Here is a 25451-nt window from a genome sequence, read left to right as displayed (position 1 = left end):
GAAGGTTTTTTTTTTAGATTCAAATTTTATGTTTGAATGATTCGTAGTTATCGCGAATTGGTTTAAAGATGGGGCGTGTAATTGTTTTGTTCTTATTATATGTATCTCGAGAACATCAATCCAATCTCCAATAAATCCAACGTCTGATGTATTTTGTAGTAGGGACCGACTCGCAAATAATCAAAATATTGGCCTGCCTATTAATTAACTTTGTGTCCATACTTAAAAATTGTGCTGACGTGGCCTCCTGAAAACACATATGAGCATTTTCGCCCACTGTGCAATAATAGATTTAGATATCTAAGGATAAAGATTAAAAAACATACACCTTCTCAGTCAGTCACAAAATCCCAAGGATGCTTTCTTGTCTGAGAAATTAAACCACTAAGGTATTATACATGCAACATGTTATACTTTCTCAAAACCCTATAACCAGAACTTTAGACCTTTACTGCTGAAAATTGAATGAATCGTCCATGAGAGGCTTGTTCAGAGGACATAGTATGATCAGAAGATTACTTCTTATAGCTTCCTTTTGCCACCTTGAACTTCCTGTCAGACATTAACTTCTATCAGAATTTTTTAGATACGAAAAACCTAGAAAAGTTGATTTAGATACGAAAAACTAAAGTTAGAGTGAAAGTAGTGTATCATTGATCAGTACTCAGTAGTACAGAAATCCAAACTGAACAGAGAAATACTTACAAGGACGTAGAACAAATATGTAACAAGTTTTGGGAAGAGGGACTCAAACAGCAGCTCAATGTCTTCCCATTTGTAGTAAACATACTCATCGACCTATACGATTGAAAATATATTGTTAATCAACACTAGTAAAACAAAAGTGGTACCAAACAAATAAATTCCTAGTAAGAAGACAAGAAAAGTTTAAAATTAACCTTTTTTATTGACCAAACCTTCCACTTGTTCTTCATTTCCATTGTAGCAGACCTTAAAAAGATCATTAATGTGCTCAAAAGAATCTCTGATGAATTTAATGAGCCCATAGATACTGGTAGAGTAGGGCTTTTTATTATTAAATTGAGCATAGTCCAATCTCCTCTTTAGCTGAGGGTGTTGCTCGACCTGCGCAATCCAGTTGTCTGAAACAACATCTGTGAACCCTTGTACAGCCTCCTTATCAAAGATCAATGTACTGAAGCGAATATGATTTCTCGCTTCCACAATGTAATCTAGCCTTTTTCGTGGCTTCCACATTACTGGATGGCAGACAAGGTTTTGGACGGGTCTATTGAAATAAAACAGTATATAAAAATACGTTAATTTATTACTAAAGCATCACAAAGGAAGCTACACTAAGTGATATATTCCTGCATAAGGATATTCCTAGTAAGCAGGGAAACATTCCATTGGTGGAACTTACATCGGTTTAGTTGTCAGCAATTCCAGAAAGTTACTTACTTCCTCCGAAATTCCATTAACTCCATGCATACTAATTATATGTTCAACCATGCATTTCAAGTCTCTAAACACATCCTCTGGTCTGAATGTGCCTGAAACATTACCTCTAGTTAGATACATTTAAAAAAAGTAGGAAAATCAAAACAACTTTTACCACTGAAGCTATAGATATGCCTTAGCTTTGGATCTCTAAGTCCAATGTCATTCTCCAAGAAAACAACACGGTCCAGCGTCAATTCATACGGAATTTGATGCTCATTCAGAAATATTAAGCCCTCCAAGACTTTCCTGCATATAAAACTTATGTAAAATACTTTAAAAAAATAATAAATTAACTGTACTTGTTTTTCCTAAGTACTGATTCAAAAGTCAAAAACTGTACCTGAGCATCCTTTGAAAGGTGGGGCTCATTCTGCATGTCGACCAAGCTTTGAATAGGTGTACACGTATCCAAAATTGATCTGCTGTCTTGGTTTCGAGCAGATTACTCAAGCTTGATCCGTAGCGTTCCATTACAAAATATGAAGTTCTACCGGGGCCATTATCAAAGACACGCACCAACCTAACTATTTGGGAACTTTCTTTGGTTTTAGTTAGGTTCTTCGAGTATTGGAGAACAGAGCTTTCATCAAGTAACTCCTCAATGCTGATGTCGATCCAAGCTCCTCGTGGAAAGATTGAATTTTCCTTTGTCTGCGAAGAATGGATGTACTTTGAGCTTTGAAAAGCCTACAACCTCTCCATCAACCTCGAGGAGATTGTAGCTATAGTACTATGACATATTGAATTTACTGTCAGAAGAGGTACATTTACTGAATGAATAGCAGTGAAGTAATATATAACATACTGCTTGCTCTACCGAATTGCGGAAAACATTTTTTTCAATCTCTTTCCCCTTCAACCCATGCTCTTCGATAACTGATATTGTTTCCTACACAAAAAAAATCGCTTACTCGATCTATATCCATTCACCCACCAGCAAACAAACAGAGTTGATGCAAAAGGGCTATAGAACTAACAAAATATACACTTGAGTAATCCTTTTATATATCATCAGGGGCGGCTCAAGACATTTGGGGGCCCTAAGCAAAATCCGAATACTAATAGATGCGAAGAGTTTTTTTGTTGGAGAACGGCAGGAAAACGCAGGATAGAGCGAGTGAAACGAAGGGTTTTAGAACTAATTTAATTTTATAATTTCCAATTTAAAATGTTATAAACCATTAAAATAATGGGCTGAAAAACAATAATAGGCTAAATTATTTTGGGGCCCTTAGGCTACGGGGCCCAAGCAGTTGCTTATTTGGCTAAAGAGTAGAGCCGGCCCTGTATATCATCACCAATTTAATGTGCAAAACCTAAAGATAGACAAAAGACTTTAATTTGCTTCCTACTACCAAAATCAAGTCCTGCATGTTTTTAACTCTCCTAGGAATGGATAGACACAAAACCAGAAACCACTCGTAAACATCCTAGGAATAGTATAATAGATACAAGTAGATGGTATATTATATCACAACTAAATAGTCACCACTTAGCTAATAGTATAACTATTACAAAATAAGTAATTACCTGAGGAATCACATCTCTTTCTCCTTCGTCGCTTCCACGATCATCCGACTGCTCCGCCACACCCACTAGGAGTAATTCTAAATCTTTACTTTGAGTATTTCCCGATTCCATCTCAGTGATGATTCTTTCCCATTCTTGAATTTGGGCTAGTTTCAATTCAATGCGCCATCGACGCTCTCAACCACTATGCTCCTGCCGGAGCAGGAGCCCTTTAAGCTCATCTTTAACAATGTCAACAACAATCATATTCTTTCTTACTTTATTGACATAGTTCATTTCCAAGAAGTTAGCAATGTCTTCGAAATCCGAGTATGAACTGTAAGGTACCTTTTCCATAATGTGGAGATAGCCTTTTAACACATGTTTCAGCTTTCTATTTACTTCAGTGTCTTCAGGTGTTAGCTCACTTCCTAAAGTCCGTAAGCGCTCCATGAGGATCAGTGCCGGCCCTGAGGCAAAGCAACCCAAGTAGTTGCTTTGGGCCACTAAACCAAAACAAAAAATAGGGGTCACACTATTATCGGCACAAAACAATAAACTTTCTAATAAAGAGTTTAGTTAGTTGCCACTTATTTAGGACAAAAAATAAACCAACCATATTTAAGAAAAAAAAATAAACACACGATTTCAATTAATCCCTCAATACCTGAGAACCCAACTCTTTATATTAAACTCTTTGGGAATACTTACCCCACTCGTTACAAACAATTAAAAAAAACAAAAAACACTAAATAACCAACTCACAATTAAAAAACCTAAACTTTTATCTATATCTAAAAAAACAAATAAAACTCTTCTGTCAAATAACAAAATCACTTACAATCCCCGAGAATACTTACCCCACTCGTTACAAACAATACAAAAAAAAAAAAAAAAACCAACTTACAATTAAAAAAAACCCAAACTGTTATCTATATATAAAAAAACAAATAAAACTAATCTGCCAAATAACAAAATCACTCACAATCCCCAAGAACCCAACTCCTTATTAAACTCTTTGGCAATACTTACCCCACTCTCACTCGTTACAAACAATTAAAAAAAACAAAAAACACTAAGCCAACTCACAATTAAAAAATCTGAACTTTTTTCTATATCTAAAAAACAAATAAAACTCTTCTGCCAAATAACAAAATCACTCACAATTCCCGAGAACCCAACTCCTTATTAAACTCTTTGACAATACTTACCCCACTCGTTACAAACAATTAAAAAAAACAAAAAACACTAAATCAACTCACAATTAAAAAAACCCAAACTTTTATCTATATCTAAAAAAACAAATAAAACTCTTCTGTCAAATAACAAAATCACTCACAATCCCCGAGAACCTAACTCCTTATTAAACTATTTGACAATACTTACCCCACTCGTTACAAACAATACAAAAAAAATAAAATAAAATAACAATAAACCAACTCACAATTAAAAAACCCAAACTATTATCTATATCTAAAAAAACAAATAAAATTAATATGCCAAATAACAAAATCACTCACAATCCCCGAGAACCCAACTCCTTAATAAACTCTTTGGCAATACTTACCACACTTCCACTTGTTACAAATAATTAAAAAAAACACTAAACCAACTCACAATTAAAAAATCCAAACTTTTATCTATATTTAAAAAAACAAATAAAACTCTTCTGTCAAATAACAAAATCACTCACAATCCCCGAGAACCCAACTCCTTATTAAACTTTTTGGCAATACTTACCCCACTCGTTACAAACAATTAAAAAAAACAAAAAGTATTTAACCAACTCACAATTAAAAACCTAAACTTTTATCTATATCCTAAAACAAATAAAACTCTTACGTCAAATAACAAAATCACTTCACTCTCTCTTGGATTATATTGAATAACACAGGTTAAAAAAAAATCGATAATATTAACACATATAGGGCCACATTCTATTGTCTTGCTTTAGGCCACCAAAATGTCAGGGCTGACACTGATGAGGATGTTAAAAGCTAGTAAGTCCTTCTTGTCATTCTCTTCTTTCTCTCTTTCTTTCTTTTGTGAATTCTTGATCTTTTGCTTTTTATCGCCCATTTTCAAGAAAGTAAGATTTCTTTATACTTGTGGATAAATTAGAGAAAATGAATACGAAAAACAATAACCTAAGAATGAAATGCAGGTTTGTTGGGGTTTTTTTGTGGAGAAGAAGAGTGCTGAGGCTTTGGCTTGTTCTGGGCGAGAGAGAGAAGAGACGAGAGCCTATTTTGGTCTAACTGTATTATATATACTAGCTTTTGTATGTGTCTTCGCCCATGTAATCAATCCCAACAATTTCCAAAAAAAATAATTCCGCCTGGTGGACCCCACCGAATTTAGTTTTATTTTTCTTTAATAATTTATGGCTGTGAAAGTATAATTTGACCCCTTCAAAAAAGACAAAATAAAAATAAAATAAAATGGTATGAACTGTAATATTGCCATTTGGCAAGGGGCAAAATAGGAAAGAAAAATTAATGACGTGATGAATTTTACTGTAGATCCCCTGTTTTCTTTAGAGAAGTAAGATGAGGATACTCTCGGAACAATTATATATATATATATATATATATATATATATATATATATATATATATATATATATATATATCACTTGGGCCCCAAACGAGTGGGTCGGGGTGAGGTCCACAAACTCGGTTTTCTTCTCCGTCTGGCTGCATATGGTGTGCCAATTTCTTACATCGTAGAAATTCTCGAAATTTAATGATATACTTACTATACACTAGAAAAGTCGAAAGTATGCACGTGCATATGTACCGGCTCTTTTAAAAACTTCATTAACAATCATGCATAACTATACATATATAAATTTTCTAACATAAATCGTGATTTCTGTTTTCATCGCTAACCCGTTTTAATTTCCTAGTAAATTATTTTAATTAAGTTTTAAAAAACCCAGGAGAGGGATCCCGTTTTAATAGTAAACTTAATTTAGAAAGGTGATTCACGTTTTAATAGGAGAAAGACGCTCATTTTAATTGCATAAGCTAGACTTTTCCTTTTCAATAAGGGAGGAATTCGTGTTTTAATACGAGAATGATTCCTATTTTAACTAGAAGTGCTAGATTTTTTTTTTTTTTTTTTTTTTTTAATAATAAGAAAGGAATTCCCGTTTTAATAGGAGATGACATGGAGTTTTAATATAAAGTAGGCTTGTGAAAACTTGCTAAACAATCATAACTGTTTAATCATGATTCTCATTTTAGTCGCTAACCCGTTTTAATTTCCTAACTAATAGTTTTAAGGGTAATACAAGTTAACCCCTAGTTTTAATTAAGTTTAAAAAATCCATTTTTTAATTGGATGAGGATCCCGTTTTAATTTAGAATTGTAATTCACGTTGTTAATAGGAGAATGATTCACATTTAAATTTCAAGTGCTAGATTTTTCTTTCTCAATAGGAGAGAAATTCTCATTATAATAGGAGAATGATTCTCGTTTTTCAATTGGAGGGGGATCCCATTTTAATTTAGAAATGTGATTCCCGTTTTTAAAAGAAGAAGGATTTCCGTTTTAATTAGAAGTGCTAGATTTTTCTTTTTCAATAGGAGAGCTAGGAAGCCCATTATAATAGGAGAATGATTCATGTTTTTTAATTGGACGAGGGATCCAATTGTAATTTAGAAGTGTGATTCCCGTTTTTAATAGAAGAAGAATTTTCATTTTAATTAAAAGTGCTAGAATTTTCTTTTGCAATAATAGAGGAATTCTCATTATAATAGGAGAATGATTCTCATTTTAATTAGAAGTGCTAGATTTTTTTTTCAATAGTAGAGGAACTCCCATTTTAATAGGAGTTGATGACGTGAAATTTTAATATATCTAAAAAATACCCTTGTGGGAGCTTTAATATTAATATATATATTTAGATTTAGATACAATTTTTAACAATGGGGATGGTTATATGAACTCCACTTAAAGTGACTCCAAAAAAACTCCACCACTAAATACAATAAATTGGAAGCTAATTTTTGGTGGAGATGTTCTTCATACAATAAAGATCATCCTTACAAAAAATAAATTCATTTGAAGATGTACAACTTCGTAAAAAAACTGTTTATAATGTTATGAAATTATCCAATTGTCCATATTTTTTAAATTTTGGTACAACTTTTGACAAAGTTAAAACATATTCATTTGAGTTGATTTGTTGTGGGGGCGTTCTTCATCGCGTTATGTATATATCTACAAAAATAATTAGCTCTCAATTCATCTTATAAGTCCACTATTAGGAGTGGAGTAACTTTTGAGTCACTATAAGGTGGAGTTTGTATAACCATCCCCTTTAATATATATATATACTAGGTATTACCCGTGCCTACGACACAGTTGGTTATGATGTGTTTATTATGTTGTTTGTAGCATTAATCTTAGTACACCGTAGTTTGAAACACGAAAGACAAATAAACGTAGTGTTGATGATGTTTTTTTCACAATTTAGTCTCTTATTGAAAAATACAAATGGGCATTTTTTGGTGTTGCCATAATAACGTTTAGTAACTAAAAACTTGTATTTATGCATTCTTGAGATTTGACTTTGACTTATTACATCTATTAAACAAAAGTTTTTTGATGTTTCCATCTTATAAGTTGAACTTTCATGTCAATACATACTCACGATTGAACCACCGAATCTATAACGACAATGCAACTGCATTAATAATAGTCTCAAGTCAAGCTGGCAGTAAAACTTCTGAAGTCTAGATCGATGGTAGTAAAATTGTCCATCGGTTTAAGCTTTTTTCCCTTGCCACTTTCTCCCAAACAAATCCAATTTACCTTGTACTGGACCATATCCTCCTGCAATGTTGTGTACTTTTACAATAGAAAATGAAATGCTATCTCGGGTAAATTATACTGAAGCATAAAATAAAAATTAAATACTATGAAAAATATGATAACAACAAAATCTAGCTTCAAAGGGATATATAGGAAAACCTTCTCAGTGCTAATTAAGGAAGTCTTATTTAGTGGGCATTAAAATAGTGAAGAGACGACCCTTAATATATATGATAGCAAATAGGATGCCACTATAAGTTTGAAAAGAATCACATGTACTCAAGAAGTTATTTGTTAAAGTTTACCATTGAACCTACCATTGTAATCTCCATACACAATAATGAATTCCTCACTAAACAACTTCCATAAAATGAAGTACTCATTCCCTATCTCAAGCACATACCCCATGGGAAAACCTAGTACCAATAAGATTACAAATCCAAATTTTTAATGAAGCATGTCTATGCCTTCGGCGAAGAGTCAGTAACAAAATTTGCACTAATTAAAATAGACAAAATGTGCAAGAAGGGGCTAAAAGGCTTGCACTACGAAAGTTGTTTTTAAATGGTTACATTATGAAATTACCTTTTTCCCATTATATATATATATATTTTTTTTAAGAGAAGGACTATATATATATATATATATATATATAGTCCTTCTCTTAAAAGTAGTTACTTAAGTTAACTTTAAAATAAGTACGTAAGTAAAACTTCACCTACAAAATGAATTTAAACCATTTTTTTTGTAGATATGATATACTCAATATTAAGATCATTTCTACAAAATTTCAGCTCATTTGGAAACCTCTAACATTGGCAAAAAACGATTACAAAAATTCAACATTTATGAACCGTTAGATTTCTTTTTAAAGATGACAACAATTTTTATCTATGTTAGATGTTTCCAAATGAGCTAAAATTTTGGGAAGATAATCATTATGGTGAGTGCTTCATAACCACAAAAAATTAGTTTGAATTCATTTTGTAGGTGAATTTTTACGTACGTACTTATTTTAAGTTAACTTAAGTAGCTACTTTTTAGAGAATTATTATATATTCAATAAACACTTGCGTAACTGATCTGCTAACTTACACTTTTGGTTGAAACTAATTAGGATGTATGCACAGTGCACTATCTCTCAATTTATACACCAAAGAAGAGGCGGTAACATATGTTGAATCTTCTATGCATGGAAACTCCTTCCAACTCTTTTCCACCTCCATTGAAGTTGATCTCCATAGATTATTGTACCCCTGCAAAAGCAAGCACTGTACCCACTAATAATTTATTAACCATACTTTATGTCATCTGTTATATCATTTTAATAAGCAAGACATGCAGTACCAACCTCTTGGTTTATGAATATTTCTCTTGCTTCACCTTCACTATGGTATCATTTATCCTTTAAGACAGCCCATATGTATAATGTTCTCGAACTTTCAGGTGTATCCAATGACCCATGAGAAAAAAAGTCAGATCAATAAAACTGAAAATCTCATTACAACACAATACCTCATTAGAAATAAGGTAAGAGATCACAAAGTTTAACCTATAAGAGAATCAGAGAAAGTATCGAACCAAGTTCCATCATCCATGTGCAAGAAATTGTCATTATGCACATGCAATCAAGATTGTCATGCAATCCAATACTGCTCTTATGCAAGTTTCTGACATGTACCAATAGGAAGTGGAAACACTATGACTAACTTCTGAGGGCTCACACCAAAGCTTGTTAGCCAATTTCAATTAGTGGAGGATTACTGATCACAACACAAACCGGCCTGCTCACCGATCAAATATCCGAAAATTCCAAGACATTCATAGTCATAAATTCTATAAAATATTTAATCCAAACAAACATTTCAAAACGATAGTCCCTATCCATAATTAAACGCCAGAGCCTTACTTCTTGGACTGAGATTCTTGGAATGCAATTTCAACATAAACGTTAACAACAAATTTTCAAAGATAATCCAGTTTGAGAATTTGAGATTCTTGAGTTTATTTACAAATGACCTTGCTAACAAAAATGACACGACAAAAGGTAAGCACTCTTAATCCACAGATTTCTATGGAGGATTGAAATAACATAAGAGAGTCGAAGTCACAAAAAAGTGAGATGGTGTTATCATGTACATAGCCATTTAAACAGTCAACTAAATCAAGTTCCTAGTTGTCATACTGCCTACTTGCGAATGAAAATAACCAGCTAGTACAGAAGATTATTGTGTGAGTTCAAGGCAAGTATTATCAAAGGGAGAAACAATATTGTTCCAATGAAAGTTCCTAATTCAGAGAAAGTTCTCTACTTCCACTAAATTGTTAACCCTCCGAAACTAATGCTTTAAGAGTTCATCAGATAAATAAGAAAGTAAAAAAAAAAATATTTTCCTCGACCTCAAGTAAACCAAACTTTATATGCATTTTCTTATTGCATTAAGACCTTTGAGTTCGCGTTAAGGCTCCAAATTGTGATTTATCTCTTATGACTTAGTTTCTAATTCTACTGCTTCTTTTTTGTTGTAATCGATGCAAAAGAAATAATCCTAGAATACTTCCACAACAGTAAGACAATCATTTTTTCCCTAGTTTTGTTCTCTGGAAACCCAAAAAAAATCGGTCATAGAGAACACCACAACATTATTTCTATAATGTACGTTGATTCCTACAACTCCATCCAAAGTGCATCAACTCCATCTTCCATGTCCACTCCTTATTCGTCATCAACACTCCATTTTTATTTTTTTTAAAATTTTGTGTAGTAACTTCATAAAAGTTGACATCATTCAAAGAATCACATATTTTTTTTATTCTTACATTCTATTTAAAGAACAAAAAAGATACGCTAACCATAAACGCAAATGCTTAAAGGAAAACAGAAAAAACAAACCTAGATTTGGGAGTTAAGTGATTTTTTACTTTTCAGTAATTTGAAACATTTCGACGTTGGACTTCCAACCAAGGAACATGTACTTGAGTTCTTATACAAAAATAAGTATGTATAATAGTACATATGCTCATTTTAGAATGATGATTATGAAGAACATGAAATTCAGTCATGTTTTAATTGTTGCAGTAGATGGAGGTGAAATGTAACTTCCACATAAAATAGGCATAACATGTGTAAGGATGTATGTGCAATTATAAGAAGTCCGTAGTTCAAAATCTTAATTACAATCCTTAAAACATCAGCATATTTCAGTATCATGCATGTATCACCACTACCAGGGACGGAGCCAGGAATCTTACCTAGCGGGGGCGAGTGTATACGCATAATCAAAATACGAAATTCCACGAGAGGGTCTTAAGTCTTAACATCCTCGATTTCACGTAACAAAGTGCTTGAACATGTCATATGGAACATCATGGTTCCCTAAACAAGTTTAAGCGTCAATTACCAAGCTAAAAATAAGTTCTTACATGAGCCAGAGGCACACCGACAACTTTGACAAATAAAAGAGTTAGTGCAGAGGATAATTTGGCACGGAATCATGAGGCTCATCAACTCCTGACCAACAATGCAGAAAAATGGAAAATCGATGGTGTTTCATAGCAAGGATGCGGGTGGTTACGTGATGTGCTCTCGGACTCCATGAACTTGGAGCTATAATATTTTTGGAAAGAACCATCTACTAGAACATATCTACTCATTTTTTGAAGGCCAGAAAATATAGGAAAACTCACTTATTTTAACTATCACTTATGCAAAGATGGGCAACCACAATTATGTTCGACCAACACATGTGCCAAAGCAACAAATATTTTAGAGTTCCACATAACAATCAAGAAATTAACGATAAAGGCGAGGGAACAAACTTCTTTTTAACTTGTTTGAAACAATGTTTTTTAGTTTACGAGCTCATATCTACAACAAAGAGTAAATTAAATGAGAAGGAAAACACGGGATCCTTTTAGCCATCTCCCTTGGGTATAACAGGTGACATCTTTGGATGGTAATGCACGTCCTTTGCATCGAAAAGCTAGAACAAAGGCAGTTAAAACATCACACAAATTGAATATATCATTCTTATAACTTTTACAATTAATCTTTATACCACGAATCACGGTTCTTGCAAGTACTGGCCCACAAAGCTTCTGGGAGAAGACATCAAATAATTGTGGATGTAACTGAAGTTATACAAGGGAACACAACTGCATAAAGAAAAACTTAATTAGCAAACTAGATTTAACACTCAAAATCCAACAAAAACGTCCATGCATACCTTTACAGAAACAAAATGACTTCAAATAAACAATAGGTTGAAAAGGAAAAGGAGGATATAGCCTTATGTCAAGCACGTCAAGGATAGAACTTAATAGAATAATAGGTACTGACAACACAATAAGCAAAACACGAAATTATAAACTCAAGTCAGTAGAGATCACCTTATTGTTCAGCTTCCATACATCTTGTCGCTCGCATTGGGAGCTATATTGACGGTCCGGCAAATGCCACGAGTTACAAGGCTTGAAAACAAAAATTAATAAACAATTTAGCACCACTTCTATTTTTTCATTCTTCGAGTACAAATTCACTCACACTATACTATAGTCCAACATATAAATTAAGAACCAGAAAATAACTTATACACCGACAATATAAGTAAACAATAATCACACACACCACATTTGGATTGACAGCTTCTGCATACATATATTTGTCATCAAAAAGTATTATTACAAAATCAAAGAGAATATACAATTAATCATGATCACTTGTATCTACAGACCACATTTACAAACAAAAAGGAGCTATTAGTCTATTAGCCTATATCCTCCTATACAAAAAGATCGAACAAGGAGCTCAAGTAGTCAAGTCAGGCATTTGAAGTCGCTCTCGCCGAGTTTTCTTCAAGACATCAAAAGCATCTATGATAGAATCTGTATCAAATTGTCTAGTAATATCTTTCTCAATAAACACGAGCAAAGAATTTGCTAGATAATCATCTTCCATCCTATTATGCAGCCTAGTCTTTACAATCCTCATTGCTGAAAATGCACGTTCCGATGTAGCAGTTGAAACAGGTAAAGTCAACACAAGACGAATCAGTTTATCTATAAGATGATAAATTGTTGACTTTCCTGTTTCTACCAAAACTTGACACATCTTGGAAATGGTTGACAAATTTTGAAACTTAGAGTGTACGAGAATGTCATTCTCATAGTTTTGCAATTGGTATCTCAAGTGGAACTTTTCTTGCTCGGTGAAATCCATCGGATAATAATTATTTGCAAGCTCGCAAATATCATTAATTTTGAATGATCTATAATTGTTCCTGGGATCTAAAGCCAAGCTAAGAACAAGCAATCTCATTACATCTTCCTTAAACCTGTGATTTAATTCTTGCAGCTGTGAATCAATTGTACCCATGAAAATTTCAACTCGAAAATGATGCCCATTGGTAAGGGAATCTTGAGTACGACCTCGTCCTCGACCTCCCATGTAAATACCAGCCATATCAGGAATGAGAATGTGATGATCTCTACAAAACAACTCAACTTTCGCTAAAAAAGTAACCCAACCATCAGCTCGTAATTTTTGAATAAGTGTTTTGGTTGAGGACACCAAGTGCATTGCATTTAATATATCTTGTGACTTGCGTTGCAAAGCTTGGCAAAGGTCATCAGTAATCTCCATGATTTCCCTCATAAGATGGAGGATAAATACAAACTCAAAAGTAGTAATTACATCATACACTCCATCTGCCTCTGCACGTTGACTTGCTGTCGCTCCATCATTAATTACCTGACTTAAGACCGTACATGTTAAGCTAAACAACGTTATCAAACTGGAAATGGAACCCAAATGCGAACCCCATCGAAAGTATCTCCTGATCTTTTCAAAGTCGTTACTTTCGGTTTTTCCTTTCCGGTTTCAAACTCATCATTAATAGCAAGCAAGTGTGCAATTTCAGCAACTTTAGCATCTCTCAACCGATCATTTCTTTTGCGGGGAGGCACCAACTACATTGACTACAACATGCAAGTGGGAAAAAAATGCCAAATAGGTTTAACATCTTTAGCTACCGCAATTAGTGCTAGCTGGAGGCGGTGAGCAAAACAATGGACATAGTACGCAAAAAGGACACTCAATAGAGAATAAAGCTTGCAACCCAACCACTTCACCACACGCCGTATTACTTTCGCCCGTCATATCCTTGCCCACCTAATATTTTGCACACTAAGTTCATGGCGAAAAGGACTTTGCATATTGCTTCTTTCAAAGTTGCCCGACATGGTATCTTTCACATGAACTATATCAAAGAAATGCTCCCGCACTAAACCATGTTTATCGACGAATCTCAAAACAATTGCCATCTGCTCCCTTTTTTATTCATCTCGAGCTTCATCCACTATAATACAAAACTTCTCATCACTAATCTCCTCACGAATAAACTTGCGTATTTTGTCTGACAAAACGGTAAGAATCTGCCTTTGAGTTGTAGGAGAAGTATAGGTACAATTTTTAGGAGCATTATCCAAAACTGTAGCATCAACATCTTTGTTATACGAAGCCAATAACTTTATCATTTCAAGAAGGTTCCCTCGGTTGTTAGAAGTTTTGCTTTCATCGCGGCCTCTAAGAGCAGAACCTTGGAGTGTAAGATATCTAACCACATCCGTCGTTGTTCCAAGCCGCAATCGAGTACTAGCAATCTGCTTAGAAGTTTGTTTTTCAACAATATTCTCAATATGTTGCTTTTGTTTCATTAGGCTATAGCAACACCCAATAGCAACTCTATGTATCGAGTTCGGACCCTTTCCGACATGAGATAAAAGAGCACAATTCTGGCCATCATTGACTTTTTTCCACGAAGAAAATCCGCCAACCATGAACACACTAGCTCCAGGGCGTTGAGATGGCTTTGTGAAGAGGAAGCATGGAAGGCAAAAGGCCGCGATTTTTAAATTCAGAGTACTCAACCAATCTGGAAATGATTTGTACCAACTTTCTTGAAAGCAACGATGATTCTTATCATGAAGAAAATGCTGATTTGTTGGAGGCTTAGGTTGACATGGTCCAAATGATATAAGCTTACGCCTAATCTCATCACGTTGAGAACTTGGATAATCCCATATTTGTTTTCTCAACCCGGATCCCTTACTAAAGAAGTGTCAACTTCTTGAGAGTCCACTCTACGAGTTCGGAAGGACCCGGCTTCTTGGATAAAACTCTAGAAGCTTCCAGTGCGCACCAACTTCTTGAGATTCAACGCAAGTTGCTATGGAAGGTCCAACAATTTCAGGTTCAACTCTAGGAGCATTGGAAGAGCCACCTTCTTCGGTTCAACTCTTGGAGCATTGGAAAAGCCACCTTCTTCGGGTTCAACTCTAGGAGCTTTAGAAGGGCGCCGAGTAAAGTCTCTAATCAAGTGTATTTTTCCTCATGAATAACAAGTCCAAATACAGAGGGAACTCCCACAAGTTTTCTACACTTGGTCAATTTGCTCAACTAGTCATTTGTTAAGCGAAAAAACACAAATTGACAAACATCAAAACATAAATACCCAAATGACATATTCTTTGGGCGCCTAGACTTCCAAGCCAATATCGATTATATCACATCAACTCGCCATCGAAGTCACCAATGTAAATTTGTAATTAATTAAAAGATTATAATACAACACCGTCAACGCGTAACGCCAAAAATCGGAGTAAGTTAAATATCAATTTCATTTTTAATAATTAATATAGTACGCTTAAATAAATAAAATTACAACCGTAAGCTAGGAAGGTTAAAAACAAAAGAAAACTTACAAAGTGACGAGAGTAACCGAGTAAGTGAAGCCTAACTTTTGGAATAGTCCCATTCGAAAAGTCGCATGAGTCGTGGCTCGGGGCTGACGAGAGAGAAATTAAGTAAAGACCGAACTTTGCTTTCAAGTGTTTCTAAGCGTTTTTTGGCGGCAAAGTCGCCAAAGATGATCACAAAATTCACAATTCTCCACGGAGATAAATGTTATGTAAAGTGTGCACTACGCCACTAGCCCACTACCTGTTGGGCCAAATACAGTGAGGCCCATGAAACTTGAGTCTCTCATTGGGTCTGGGCTGCTATAGTTTAGCCCATAATTGGACTCTTTACAGCTTTACTGGTAGCGTACAAAAGTCAAATAGGAAAAATGTTCCTGGCTTACATTTAAACCTTGACCTGTTATTTTGAGGGGGGCGAGCCTCTATGTATTCAGAAATTTTCATACTGATAATACATAAAATATAATGGTTCTTCAAAACCTTTGAGGGGGCGACTGCCCCCCTCCCCCCCCCTGTCTCCATCTATGACCACTACAAGGCTAAAATGTTGACATCCTGATAAAATCAACAATGTAAAAATGTCTTAGATCGAGTGAAACTCACTGATTTGTGTAGAACGTTATGCACATCTTTTCCATTATTCTTAAGTGCGTTCACAGATACGGACTTGAGGGTTCCAAGTAGAATGTGGACTAGTCTGTTTGATGTATTGCTCGAACTCCAGTTGAACTTCCTGCAAAACAAATGATTGGGATATTTTCTCAAAGATCGTTCCCATATTAGGACATATACTGCAATCAATATTGTTAGGACAAATTCATACACGTCGGAGAGTATGTGACAATGGATCGGATCCAATTGGATTCCATTGCAGTAGTCACAAAATTGCGTAATTGATGATCGGTTGTGTCATTGTTGTTTAAGGATCACATTTACGAATTAAGTGTTACGTTGGTGGAAGAGCTATATATCTAGTTCTTGGGGTGTTAAAGGTCTAGAGAGTTTTGTGCTAATGGTTTGCACTTTGTTCTTTATTCCATGGAGGAAATGAACTTTATTGTATGGTGCCGTAACCCCCCAACCTTTAATCGTAAAAAAATAGCAATCTTTCATTAATTATTAATTAGAGAAGATATTTACAAGGAATGATATTAATTTATTTTTGGAAATGCATTATCATTCTACTGTACAACTTTTGGGTGATGATACCAAAAGGTATGGGGCTCGAAACCACCAGCATCAATAAATTACTGATCTCATTTAAACTAGACATATCAAAAAAATAAAAGTAAAAAAAAAATGTAAGTACGTGATAAGTTTTACCTTGAATTATGACTTGTGTCAATAAGGCTATTACTGATGAAATCACTGACAAAGGCAATTCTTTGCTCTCTAGAATTATTTTCAAAGTGAGAGAATATTGCTTTTACAAACATTGCAGTTTTGGTCCATGCCAGCCTCTCAGTTGATCTTTCTGGCTCAAATATGCTTGCTGCTGCGACAAAATATGTCCGGAGAAGTGTGGTATCATTTAGGCCACATTCTCCTAGACTGCAGTCATTGTACCACCTGCATGCTGTCCATCTTAAGTCATGATTTTGATCTTCATTGGAGGAAAAATAAATCTCATTTTTTCAATTAGTTACGGTTAAAAAAATAATAGTCATTCACTCAATATTGAAATTACAATTACAATTCAAAACCAAGTAATCACTTACTTTTGGATGTTATCCCATTCACTTTGATGCACAGCTTGACAATCGTTGAAGTCCAACTTTGCAAATTCAAGATAGGCGTCGTTGTTGACATTTGACATCCTAAGGGACCAATATATCAGTAGTTTACGAATTAAGAACTCAACTTCTATAAAAATGCTTCGGTGAGTACAAAGCAAAGATGCTCAACTGCTGAATCATGTGGAAATTATATGGCTGCATGCATTTTTGGAAAGATTATTCTTGAAAACATGAGTACCAATGGCTGCTTCAACATCAAATTGTCAAAAATATTACAATTCAATCATATATTGACGGATTATAAGGTATATCCATACCAACAAAAATATATGAAGTTGAACTACAAAGAAAGTATATCCAGATTGAAACAGCATTTAAGGGTCAATGAATGAGAACCTGTAAAGTATTTTCCCGATCCAAATGTCGTCCTTCCCACCATATTGTTGCAAATAGAATCGCGCTTATATGCGAGGTAAGCTAGCATACCATGGTATGTCAAGGGCATACCCTACCTAGATAGTATAGCTCGGAATCTTCAGTTTTTATACTCGATGGAAAATTCAATTTAACTCGAGCCAAAGTTAAAATTCGATCTATTTTAGCTAGTAATGTATATTGATTATAGTGTACCTCTCCTGGCAAATCCTTTGTTATTATCCACTTATCAAGAAGTTGATTAGATGCTTGCTTTTTGTGAAGAAACTTATATGCGAAGTCCTTAGCTTCTTGGAGATTCGTCTCTTCAGGGAACAACACTTGAGCTGCTCTATAAAGATTGAATAATCCAGTGACAGCAGTAGTTGATTGTCCAGGTACGCAAAAGAACTCTCCACCTTTCTGTAGAACTTGAGGATTCAATTGAAATCAGTTGTATATTTACTTGATTGAATTCTAAAGTGGTTACAAGTGTTTATATAGAGGTTACAAAACAAAGAAACAAAACAGTCGGTGGCTTGAGAAACACGAGAATTGCTGGTCTGCTTTTAGACTTGGAGATGGCGGGGTCGCGCTCTAGCTCTTGGACATCGGTAATGCCTCGAAAGTAAGTCGCCCTCTTCTTCAAGTTTATCTTGAGCGCAGGTCGCGCTCTATACAAGAAAAGCTATATACAGCTTTCTACACTCCCCCTCAAGTTGGTGTATAGATGTCAATCATGCCCAACTTGTCAACTGAGCTGTCAAACACCTTGTGAGATACACCTTTGGTAAGAACATCAGCTAATTGCTCCTCTGAGGTTACGAACGGAAAACGAATAACCTTCCTGTCAAGATTTTCTTTAATAAAATGACGATCAACCTCCACATGCTTTGTTCGATCATGTTGAACTGGGTTATGTGCAATTTGAATGGTGGCTTGATTATCACAATGTAAATCCATAGGCTTTTGAAACTTGAAGCCCAATTCCATCAAGACAGTACGGATCCATAACAATTCACATACTCCCTGTGCCATACCTCGAAATTCAGCTTCTGCACTCGATCTGGCAACAACTTTCTGCTTCTTACTACGCCAAGTTACAAGATTTCCACCGACAAAAGTGAAATATCTTGATGTAGAACGTCTATCAATTTTATCACAAGCCCAATCTGCATCTGTGTATCCGACAATATCCAATACATCATACTTTCCAAACAGTAAACCATTTCCAGGTGCCTTCTTCAAATACTTCAAGATACGAGAGACTGCATCCATATGTTCTTCACTAAGACAATGCATAAACTGACTAACCACACTCACAGCATAAGCAATATCAGGTCTAGTATGAGAGAGATAAATTAACCTTCCTATAAGACGCTAATACCTTCTTTTATCAGTAGGAACTTGATCAGGATGAATTGCGAGTCCATGATTCATCTCAATGGGTGTCTCCATTGGTTTGCAATCCAACATTCCTGTTTCATCAAGCAAATCTAGAACATACTTCCTCTGTGAGAGTGAAATCCCTTTTTTAGACCTTGCAACTTCAATACCCAGAAAATACTTCAGTTGTCCTAGATCCTTCATTTCAAATTCTTCAGACAAATACTTCTGAAATTCATTTATTTCCTTCGGATTATCCTCTGTAACGATCATGTCATCAACATACACAATTAGAGCTGTAATCTTACCATCCTTGTGTTTGATAAACAAGGTATGGTCAGAATTGCTCTGTTTGTACCCAAAAACTCTCATTGGCTGTATAAGTCTTCCAAACCAAGCTCTTGGAGACTGTTTCAGGCCATACAAAGCCTTCTTCAGTTTACACACCTTCCTAACATCTTTAGGATGGTTCTTCACACCGGGAGGCATATCCATGTATACTTCTTCCTCCAAATTCCCATTTAGGAATGCATTCTTCACATCAAGCTGGTGCAAGGGCCAATCTTTATTTGCTACAGGCAAAATTAAAATTCGGACCGTATTGATTTTTGCCACAGGTGCGAAAGTCTCCTCATAATCAATTCCATAACACTGTGTGTATCCCTTGGCAACCAATCTCGCCTTATATCTATTAATAGTTACATCTGCATTAAGCTTCACAGTCACCCAACGACATCCAACAGTCTTTATTCCAACAGACATATATATTAACTACCTCCTATGTTACATTCTTTTGAAGGGCTTCCAATTTTTCATTCATTGCTTTATTCCATTTTGGATCTTTCAAAGCATCCTGCACATTACTAGGAATAGATACAGTAGATAATTGATTTATGACAAGTACATGTGACTCAGAAATGCTATGGTTAGACATAGAGTTAGCTATAGGATATTTGGCATTGGCTTTGATGTCTGGTTCATATTATTTCTTAGGAACTCCCTTACTAGCTCTTTGTGATTGTCTAGGTTCAAGACTTTCTAACCCAATAGATTCATTAGCGGTTATAGGAGGTACCTGAGGTGGATCATGCTGATCGAGATCTTCAGTTATTGATGTAGAAGGGGAAATGTCGTGTACTACCATTTCAGATACATCCGGCTTGTGTGCTACAATTTCAGATACATCCGGATCATGTGCTTCTGTCTCTATTGCTACAGGATCAATTTCTGCTTCAGGAACTTCAAATAGTTCCTCCAAGTGTTCCAATTCCCCAAAGACATTAGGATTCCTTTCACCGTCACTCTCCCCCTGAAGGAAGACTGGGAAACTCCCCCTGAGTAATACGGGTCGGATTCATGAAATGAGACATCAAGAGATATATGCATCTTGTCAGTAATGGAATCATAACACTTATACCCTTTTTGAAACTCAGCATAACCCACAAAAATATACTTCTTCGCATGAGGATCAAGTTTACTTCGTTCTGATTATGGGATATGGACATAAGTTATACATCCAAACACCCGAGGCTCCAAGTTAGGCATGGATGGGATGGACAAAAGTGTATGGAGTTTCTGATAAGGATTCTGGAACTCAATTACCCGTGAGGGAGTACGGTTTATAACATAGGCTGCTGATTTCACTGTTTCACCCCAATAGGATCGAGGTACATTCATGCCAAACAAGGAGATTACAAAACAAAGAAACAAAACAGTAGGTGGCTTGAGAAACACGGGGCGCGGGTCGCACTCTGCTTGCACTAGAGACGAGCGCGGGTCGCGCTCTAGCTACTAGACATCGGTAATGCCTGAGGCGCAGGTCGCACTCCTTCAGGCTTTATCTTGAGCGCAGGCCACACTCTATACAAGAAAAATTATATACATCTTTCTACACTTTCTCTCAATGTCAAAATACATCTGCAACAAATGTTTCAAGCATTAAGTATACTACGTACGTCCTGTACTGATTCGTTAAACAGATTCATAATGTTTGTATTAATCTACCAGGGGAAACGTCGTGACCATGTAATCTTAAGAGCCTAAAACCCATGGATGTGTCATCGATGTCAAACATTTGTATTTCTAGCCCAAGCAATTCCATCATCGGTCCAATATCTAGCAAGAGATGATTTGAAAATTCAAAATTGTACTTGAAAAAATTTGTGGGTTAACTAGTATTAACCCCCCCCCCAATAATGAGCCAATTAGGATTTCCCCCCACTAGATGGCCAATTAGGGTCTCCCCCCTAAACACATGGTCAACTTGGATTGGCTAAATAGAAATATTATTAAAGAGTTTAAACTACAGTTTTGGGCTCTTATCAAGATGCTCATTACTAAGATTGGTTGGTTGTTATGCAAGAAGAGATGGAATCTCTTGATAAAAATCACACATAGGACCTAGTTTTATTGCTAAAGGGCAAAAAGACTATCGGCAGTAAATGGGTGTTTAGAAAGAAAGAGGTCCTTCCTGAGTTTGACAGTACTGGGTACAAGGCAAGAGTGGTAGCAAAGGGTTTCTCACAGAAGGAAGGAGTCGACTACAATGAGATATTTCCCTCGGTGGTCAAACATACTTCCAATCGTGTGTTATTGAATTTAGTTGCTCACTTCGACTTGGAGTTAGAGCAACTTGATGTGAAAACTGCTTTCTTGCATGGGGACTTAGAGGAAGAGATCTATATGAGACAACCTGAGGGTTTTGTTGTTGCTAAGAAAGAAGATTATGTGTGCAAGTTGAATCGGTCACTGTATGGTTTAAAGTAATCGCCAAGACAATGGTACAAGCGCTTTGACACATTCATGATGCAACATGAGTACACCCGAAGTAAGTATGACTGTTGTGTTTACTTTCGTAGGCTTCATGGTAATGACTTCATCTATCTCCTGCTTTATGTGGATGACATGCTTATTGCTTCCAAAAGCATGGTGGAGATAGACAAGTTGAAATCTCAACTTAGCTCTGAGTTTAAGATGAAAGACTTAGGTGGAGCCAGGAAGATATTGGGCATGAAGATGGACAGAGATAGGAAGAAGTGACGGATAGTTGTATCTCAGAAGAAATACCTTCAGAAAATAATTTCTTGTTTTGGTATGGAGAATGCAAAGTCGGTTTCTACACCTTTATCTGGCCATTTTAGGCTTTTAGCTAAGTTCTCTCCTAGTTCGGTGGAGGAACAAAAGCATATGGCTAATGTTCCTTATGCAACTGTAGTGGGCAGTTTGATGTATGCTATGGTGTGCACACGCCCAGATATTTCACAGGCAGTTAGTGTTGTAAGCTAGTATAAGGCAAATCCTGGGAAGCAGCATTGGGAAGCAGTGAAATGGGTATTGAGGTACTTGAAGGGTACCTTGGATGTGGGATTAGTTTATGATGGAGGCACTTGTTATGTCACTAGGTATGTGGATTCAGATTATGCAGATGATCTAGATAGACGACGATCGACTACTGGTTATGCGTTTATGATGCATGGTTCACTGGTTAGTTGGAGGTCTATGTTACAGGCTACAGTTGCTCTATCTACTACTGAGGCAGAGTATTTAGCAGTGAAAGAGGCATTATGGCTTCGAGGTCTTCTAGATGATATGGGTATTGAGCAGAACAGTGTTGCTTTGTATTGTGATAGTCAGAGTGCTATTCATTTGGCGAAGAACCAAGTTCATCATGCTCGGACCAAGCATATTGATGTCCGTTATCACTTTATACATGATGTCGTTGAGGATGGTAATGTAGCACTTGAGAAAGTGGACACCCATGACAATCCTGCTGATATGCTGACTATGATTGTCACCAGAGTTAAGTTCTAACACTGTTTGGACTTGCTCCAAATCCTACATGCTTGAAAGAGCCCTTTGTGGGCATGGCCCTCTGGGGCAGTTGACTGCGATTTTCGGGGACTAGTACTTCTTGCTGGATGTGTTCGGCTCGGTTTTATGTGTTAAAATCTCACCGAGGTGAAGAATATAGAGAAAAAAGACGTTTTTTCTCTCTTTGGTGTTAGGCGCGCCCGCGCTCTATGCATGCCTGGACAAGGGCGCGCACCCGTTCCTTTTTTTGGCAACTTCCAGTACTTTAGGCACGCCCGCGCTTGACTTTTGCCTGGCCAAGGGGACGCCCGCGCTCCACTGTTTTTCAGCACGAATTCGACTGTTTTCGGAAGTTTTTAGAAACAGTATAATATAAGTTTTTTCTGTAAAAACTTAACCTAACCAAAACCAAGAAAGAGAGAGATTGTAAGAGAGCAATCTTAGTGAGTTGAGTGTTCATTCTTTGTGAGTGAATTGAGATATCTTATAATCTGTTACTCTGGACATCTAGTAAAGCTAGGAACTCGTAGTGTGGACGTAGGCAAATTGCCAAACCACGATATATTCGTGTCTTGTGGTTTGTTCTCCTTTACATTAATTGTTTTACTTTATATGCTTGTTATTTGATATTGAGAAGTGTTGGGATATTATTTGGAGGGTGTTGAAGTCTTGTCTAGTGAGAAGGATCGATCTTTGTGTATGATTGATCTATTTGTAGTAGATAACGTTGTTTCTGCATTGTTTTATTCTTAATAATTATAAACTCATACATGGACACAAGATGAGATCCACAAAATAAGAAAAATTGTACATATACAATGGATCTAGATAACAGATTCACCATTGACCCTTATGATTTGCCCATTAATCCATTCACCAGCATCACTAGCTAGAAAACCAACCAAAGGTGCAATATCATTAGTTTCACCAATTCTACTTAGGGCATCTCCAATGGAGAGTGAAAAAATCAACCTCCACATAGGCGCCATTAGGATTATACACTCTAGAGAAATTTCAAATACATAAAGTGTATATTTACTATTTGTGGCTATTCCAATGGTAGGTGGAGGCAAATGTGTAAAAATAGATAGCAACGGACTTAAACCGTCGGCCATTCAAAATAATGTAAAATAACGGATTTGGTCCGTCCGCAAAAAGCTTAAAACAAATAGTGGTCCACTTTCAAACGTCATTCAAAGCAACGTCCGTGTTTTTAACAGTTATAAATCACTGAGTGACGGACTTAGACCGTCGCAAACAGAAAAATAAAGCTTCAAACGTGTGTTGAAGTGACGTCCGAGTTTTTAAGTTAAACAGACGTTATTTTAAGTGACGTCCGGGCTTTTTATTAACTAATAGCGAGAGGGGGAATTCCCCACCCTCTCTATTAGCTAATACATTATTACCTACGGTATAGCACCCCCATTGGAGAGAGTTTTTTTTATATTTGGAGTGTAAAATTTCCACTCTATACGGTTTACACCCCCCATTGGAGATGCCCTTAGAGGACAACCATCAGCCACTCTCTTAATCATTTCTTCAGTCTTACCAGCATAAAACAGTTCAGTTGCTACATGCCCCGTGTAATACAATTAGCGATAATACCGGTTCCTTAAGTTCCTTGGCCAGAATTTTGATCATAGTCTCAACAAATGCTTTTGATGCCGTAAGCACTATATCCCGGATAAAGTGATCCCACCAAAGATGATGTAATTGTCATAATCCGTCCACCACCACCACGTGTCAATCGAATAGCGACCTCTCGACAACATAAGAATGCATCTCTTGTATTGACACTAAAAGTCGTGGTCCCAATCTTCTACTTGTTGTATTGGCTAATGTAGGATACTTAGAATCTAGGACACCTGCAATTTACTAGAATGTATGTTTGTGTACCAAATGCCTTTTCGGCTTGGTCGAATAAGGACTTGACTTGATCTGGATTTGAAACATTGGCTTGAATCGCAATCGCTTGAGGGTCTGGGTTAGAGGATGAAGAATTAATCTCGGAAGCTACGCGATCCGCTTCAGTTGGACTAGAGGCGTAATTGATTACTAATTTTGCACCGATGGATGCAAGGTGGAGAGCTATGGAACGACTAATGCCTCGTGAGTAACGGTGGCGACACGGCCATTCAAAGGTATCATTGTAGATTGGTTGGAACTAGGTTCAGCCATGAGCAAGTTGGATGGTGTTTAGAACTGAGTTTATATAGGATTTTATTTTTTATTTGTATATAAGGTATCTACTATCAACTATCTACTAGCTTTTGAACCTGTCCTACGAACGGGTGTTGTTATATTAAATTATTCAAAAATATATTAACATTGTGCAAAGCAATGAAAATGCCCACATAAAGCCAAAAAGATATTGAAGCTACTTGAATAGAAAGACATTCCCATTATACTAAAAGAGAGATGATAAACACCACTTTAATTGCAAAACTATATTTGTCGAGTCATTCTCACTACATATAATACAATTATGTTTTGAGGCTAGTTCGACGCATTTGCATATAGTTTCAAATTTACCGTTAATTATTATTTGAGTTT

General features: G+C 36.0%; 1 protein-coding gene, 2 long non-coding RNA genes and 1 pseudogene across 6 annotated transcripts; all 4 read right to left on the bottom strand.

Moving 5' to 3' along the window:
• Nucleotides 1-245: 245 nt before the first annotated feature.
• LOC147483983 (uncharacterized) lies at nucleotides 246-2638 on the bottom strand. Of its 4 annotated transcripts, none has more exons than XM_086577662.1 (7): nucleotides 2442-2638; nucleotides 2270-2353; nucleotides 1805-2194; nucleotides 1385-1710; nucleotides 903-1249; nucleotides 706-800; nucleotides 246-552 (listed from the first exon to the last, which is right to left on the bottom strand). In XM_086577662.1, exons 4-7 carry the CDS (start codon nucleotides 1540-1542, stop codon nucleotides 523-525), a joined length of 630 nt encoding a protein of 209 aa, XP_086433788.1. In that variant the 5' UTR covers nucleotides 1543-1710; nucleotides 1805-2194; nucleotides 2270-2353; nucleotides 2442-2638; the 3' UTR covers nucleotides 246-522. The 4 variants fall into 4 exon arrangements, with proteins under 4 accessions (XP_086433788.1, XP_086433790.1, XP_086433786.1 ...); XM_086577664.1 differs by having other exon boundaries at nucleotides 1385-1514; nucleotides 1597-1710; nucleotides 2270-2636; XM_086577660.1 differs by having other exon boundaries at nucleotides 2270-2638.
• A 5798-nt stretch (nucleotides 2639-8436) lies between these two features.
• LOC147483982 (uncharacterized) lies at nucleotides 8437-16575 on the bottom strand. Its single transcript, XR_015206852.1, has 4 exons — nucleotides 16376-16575; nucleotides 16156-16285; nucleotides 9146-9233; nucleotides 8437-9050 (listed from the first exon to the last, which is right to left on the bottom strand). It is a non-coding gene; the product is annotated as an uncharacterized LOC147483982 (long non-coding RNA).
• Nucleotides 16576-16932: 357 nt separating this feature from the next.
• Nucleotides 16933-18124, bottom strand: LOC147483981 (uncharacterized). Its single transcript, XR_015203681.1, has 4 exons — nucleotides 17919-18124; nucleotides 17685-17800; nucleotides 17271-17369; nucleotides 16933-17121 (listed from the first exon to the last, which is right to left on the bottom strand). It is a non-coding gene; the product is annotated as an uncharacterized LOC147483981 (long non-coding RNA).
• Nucleotides 18125-23705: 5581 nt separating this feature from the next.
• LOC147483980 (NADPH-dependent aldehyde reductase-like protein, chloroplastic pseudogene) lies at nucleotides 23706-25076 on the bottom strand (annotated as a pseudogene).
• Between the last annotated feature and the right edge of the window lie 375 nt (nucleotides 25077-25451).

This window comes from Coptis chinensis, chromosome 8, assembly GCF_015680905.1.
Source record: "Coptis chinensis isolate HL-2020 chromosome 8, ASM1568090v1, whole genome shotgun sequence".
Taxonomy (NCBI): domain Eukaryota; kingdom Viridiplantae; phylum Streptophyta; class Magnoliopsida; order Ranunculales; family Ranunculaceae; genus Coptis; species Coptis chinensis.
This window is presented reverse-complemented; position numbering and strand designations above follow the sequence as displayed.

Excerpts from the sequence above, each read along its gene's own strand:
- LOC147483983 (XM_086577660.1), bottom strand. The coding sequence starts at position 1,542 with ATGTATCTAACTAGAGGTAATGTTTCAGGCACATTCAGACCAGAGGAT. Across the intron at positions 1,250-1,384 it reads TTGCTGACAACTAAACCGAT|ACCCGTCCAAAACCTTGTCT; the intron begins GTAAGTTCCACC and ends TTATTTCAATAG. Across the intron at positions 553-705 it reads CATATTTGTTCTACGTCCTT|GAAGTTCAAGGTGGCAAAAG; the intron begins GTAAGTATTTCT and ends AATGTCTGACAG.